The sequence below is a fragment of the Tupaia chinensis genome, unplaced genomic scaffold, assembly GCF_000334495.1.
Source record: "Tupaia chinensis unplaced genomic scaffold, TupChi_1.0 Scaffold000046_3, whole genome shotgun sequence".
Classification (NCBI taxonomy): Eukaryota; Metazoa; Chordata; class Mammalia; order Scandentia; family Tupaiidae; genus Tupaia; species Tupaia belangeri.
The window spans coordinates 1,451,808-1,456,390 of NW_006159504.1; the positions used below are offsets into that span (position 1 = coordinate 1,451,808).

Here is a 4,583-nt window from a genome sequence, read left to right on the forward strand (position 1 = left end):
GATTTCTTGCTTTCTGTCTCTATGTCTTTCTCTGTCTGGCGAGTGCACGCGCCCTATAGCAAAAACCTCTCCAAAAAAAAAAATAAATAAATAAATAAATAAAAGTTCCCAATGGAAACTTCCCTTTGGTTGGAACGTGGAAGCCTGGGCTGAGAGGCTGACATCTGAGAGGTAGAGGCCCACGTTGGGAATTGTTTTAAGAAGTTAGGATCTATCCTGTAGGCAACCTACTGAAGCCAGAAGATATTTTTACAGAGGAGTAACATAACTAGAATTGACCCTGTTATCTCCGGAATGAAACAGGATGGAGAAGAGCCTGGTCATGGTTTGGAGTGGGAGGGCCTTCAGTTAGAATGCCAGTCTGCATCATCGATGGTGTGAGGCTAAACCGAGGCAGTGCAGAGAAAGAGACGGGAGGTCTGTCGGACAAGCTGGTCATTTTTCGAAACAGCTAGCTTCCAGGGCCCTGCAGGGCAATCGCGTTTCCCTCTGCGTTGTGCAGGGAATAAAAAGCGTGACCTCTATGACAACACTATATTCACACCGGTACTTCCATCTTACACGCGCACACACACACACACACACACACACATACGCACGCACGTGACCTCTGTGAGTGAGAGGAACAAGCGCTCTGTGAGGAATAGAGGTATTTCACAACTAGGAAATGTTTCACGCTTAGGATTTAATATTATGCATCTGAAATGGTCTTCTATAAAAACGAATTCAAGAACACACAGAAAATAATGAGCTCCCATCTTCCATAGGAAACAAAAGACTCCCACTTATTTGTCCACTATACAAATAAGGCCACACAGAAGCTTAGACTGGATTACAGTGGGATGATTTATCGTCCTGTCTGAATACAGATCACACACTGTGTTGAAATACTGGAAGCGTCTAACACGGTCTTTGACTAAAACAGCACACGCAGCGACAAAGCAGTGCGAGTAGTTAAGAAGTGCTCATTTGCCCCAGCATCCCCCTCCCCAAGTCAAAATACTTTTTAAGGAAAATATCTATTTTTAGCATTTCAGTAGCCCCAGAAAAGGGCCAGGCGGTAAGCCACGTATATTTGAATGGCCACATTGCCACACAAATGGTGAGGTCTGGAAACTTTGCTGTTGTCGTTTGTTTTTCCAGAGAACTTCCTTTTCTTCTACTATCTTCAATGCAGGGTACCATCACCACTCACAGCTGCATTCGAAAACGTTTCTCCTGGGAAGCGGGTTCCAGTTCAGCTGAAGATTAGTGAGAGAACCAGGAGGAATTCAAAGCCAGCAGAGTCAAGGAACCCACTTTGCTTTTAAGAAGGAACTGTTTATAAACATGGGAATAGTTGAGAATCCTATCATCTGTTCCTAAAAATTACTTCTTAAATAATGCTTCCTTTTACATGACGTATTGTATGGAATGCCGGGAGAAATGTTAACCTTCAAATTACTTAGTCTAATACATACTCATTGAATAGTCAATATCCAGACAATAGGAGATGGGACATGTCCACTCGCAGGAGTGATGTTTCTCTTAAAATAAATGTGAAAAGACCAGTTCCTCACAGCAGAGACTGTCGCTGAGCATGGCGGTCCTGTACCGACGAAGATGCCAGAAAAAGGGAGTGGCTGAACAGGTGACATGTTGAAGGAGACTGAGTGAATGAATGAATGGATGGATAGACCCGTACAGTGGCACCGATGCTGGGTGCGTACAAATAAACAGAGCCAGACTCTTTGAAAGTACGCCTCTGCTGTGAGAATCCATAAATATTTATGACTGGAGAATCTTGTAGAAGATGTGAAAAATCCTGATGGTTAAGAAAAGACAAAAATAACCCAAGTGTGAACTAAGTAAAGAGGCAACAGCGTATTTTAGGAACCTTGATGTAACTCTTTGGCAAAAGCTACAATTAAGAATACTGTTCAGAGTCAGTGGGATATGGTGAAAATAGCTAAATGAATTGATGTTTCTTGGAGACTATCAAAAATCCGCCTTCTGGCTCACAGGCCAAATGAAAGTTTCAGGGAGCAAGAAAAGGGAAGGACAAAGAGAAAGCACCACCACCAGTGCCTGCACCAGAGCTATTTATTGACATAACTTTTCCTTTGTTTTCTTAAAGATTTCGTAACAGCTGAAAGTATGTACAAAGTCTTACAGCATTTACACCATAGAAAGTTTCAGATTAGCTGATCAAGTCTAAGGTCGTGCTGCTGAGGACTTCCGAGCGTGACCACAAGAGCCACGAAGCAGACCACAGCACTGTGACCTCTCTGCAATTACGCCACCCTGTCATCAGCTGGTTGACAGCGAACTGAACCACCTGCAGGACAGGTGAGTGGGGGAGGCGGGCATGCTGATAGGCAGCCAGAGCGACCATAGGTAGAAAGCTACATAGTGCTGTTCCTAGAGCTTTGCAGAGTTGTAACAAAGACCTACAACGTGAGAGCGGAACACAGCGAGACGACAGAATCATACTGCTCAGACATGGCTCGGCTGAGCCTCCACACTCTTCCCTTTAGAATGGGAGGCTCGGGATCGATATGGGTGGTATTTCCGTTTTGCTCAGACAGCTCAAACCTGCACATGCCCCGCTCCTCCATCCCAAATAAAATAGCAACAGCAGAGGGAGGGGAGGAGGGAGACCAACAGCATGAGATTAGTAGTTCTGGGCCCCCAAACCAAACTTACTCTTTTGTAAAGGCATTCCGTAAGAGTTTTCAGGATGGCTATTTCTGACAAAAGATTACTATTGGACACTTCCGAATGATCCCAAATTGGAACAACATCAACAAAGCCCCCACACACCCAACCTCCTCGATGTAATCATCCTTCATTGAACCCGATTGTCTTTCCTTGGGGTATTACACAAAACCATCAACATTTACACAGAGTTGGACACAGAACGTAGCCCCAAATATTGCTTCACGAAATGGCAAGAGAATTTCAACATGTAAACAATTAACAACAGGCTCACCATTTTATTCCACAGAAAAAAAAAACCCAGCCTGGCCCTATGTGTAGTCAGTCACTATCTGTCTGGGAGCAGATCCCACTTATGTCCCCCTTATTACTGTCCCCCGTGTAGGCAAAGTGGCTTTAGTAGTATTTCAAAAAGATTCTGCTCTCAACTTAAAAGCCAGTTGATAAAACTTTTAATTAAGACACCATAGCGGGGGGTATAAAAACACAAGAACCACATAAATATCGAAGTCGTATACTGTTTCCGTGTAAACAGTTCTGCTTGGGAGCAAAGCCCTACTGGGATTCTGGCCTGAAACTTTTGGCAGATGACGTGTTCAGCCAGGCGCTGCAGCGATGGTGAAGCCAGGTCAGTCCTCATGTTGACAGGCATGCAACTCGAAAACATTGCACCACAAGCAACACAAAGAGTGGAGAAGCTCACAACACTTCAAGGAGACCTCACAACCTTCACAACCGCGTATGCACAGACGCCCACCCGCCCTCCTACACGTGGGAGACCTTCTGTGACTCCCTAGCTTGTTTGATGCTGTATAACCACTTGATGATTCTAGCGTTTCTCTCGATGGCAGAAATGCCGTAGGGCACCCGGTCATTGGCACTGTCATCATTTCTAAGGTCACTGTTACTGTCCTGAGACTGTTCACAGTCTGAACTGATCATGCTTGCGCTGCGGAAGTTGAGGGATATGATGTCAGAATTAGCCCTTGCAAAGTTTTCCATGCCGAGGTTTTCCAGCTCTTCGGGGTCCAGTCCACAGTAGTTGAAGAACCGCTCCACGTCCGCGTCCACTCGGAAATACCTGTCACTCAAGTCTGACTTCGACCGCTGGAGGGAGGGTCTCCTGCTCACTCCGCAGGCCGGTTCCACCGGGTCAGCCTCGGGGGACTTCACCGTGGGGATGGCGGCGATTTTGGGTTTGGGAGGCAGAGGAGGAGCGGAGCTACTGCAGGGAATGGCTTTGAGGGGCTTCACGCTGGTCACTTTGCGGATGTCCGAGGAGCTGTGCGAGACGTGCAGGAAGGACTCGGCCGACTGCTCCAGCAGCCGCCGGCCCACGTGGGACCCGGTCTCCTGCGGGCTGCCGCGGGCCTGCGTCGGGTAGACCTTCAGCGACTCGGCGAAGGAGTGGCGGTGCAGGTCGGTGGCGTCTGACCGGTGCGGCGGCCAGTTTCGGGAGCTGTGCTTGTGGCCCGAGCCGGAGCTGGAGCCCTCGGAGCTGTTGATGATGTTCTTGAGGATCTCGAGCTTGAGGTTCTCCCTCTGCACGCCGCTCTCGGTCTTGGCGTGGTTGCCGAACACGCGCAGCGTCGGGCTGCCCAGCGCGCGCTTGGCGGCCGGGCACACGGGGGGCTTGGCCAGCACGGCCGGCTTCACCGGCTCCTGCTTGGCGTTGATCACCTCCTGGCTCTTGACGTACTTGGCCTTGTCGGCCTCCAGCCTCTCGACCGCGCTGAGTCTCTTGGGGTTGGGCTCGGCCTGCCTGCGGAAGTAGTCGGGCCCTTTGTTGAGGATGCGCAGGGGCACGGCCGAGGTGAAGGTGCCGGCGGGGCTCACCGGCTTCACCATGCTACCTGTCTGTAGGGTCTCCGTGGGCATGGCAGGCA

The 4,583-nt window shown here is 48.9% G+C and overlaps 1 protein-coding gene across 1 annotated transcript in view; it reads right to left on the bottom strand.

Moving 5' to 3' along the window:
* Positions 1-828: 828 nt before the first annotated feature.
* The window catches only part of FAM110B (family with sequence similarity 110 member B), a gene marked incomplete in the record, with an annotated part of 27,881 nt that continues 24,126 nt past the window's right edge, over positions 829-4,583 (bottom strand). The window contains 1 exon segment of the mRNA XM_027773732.1: positions 829-4,578. Coding sequence (XP_027629533.1) covers positions 3,463-4,578 — 1,116 coding nt within the window.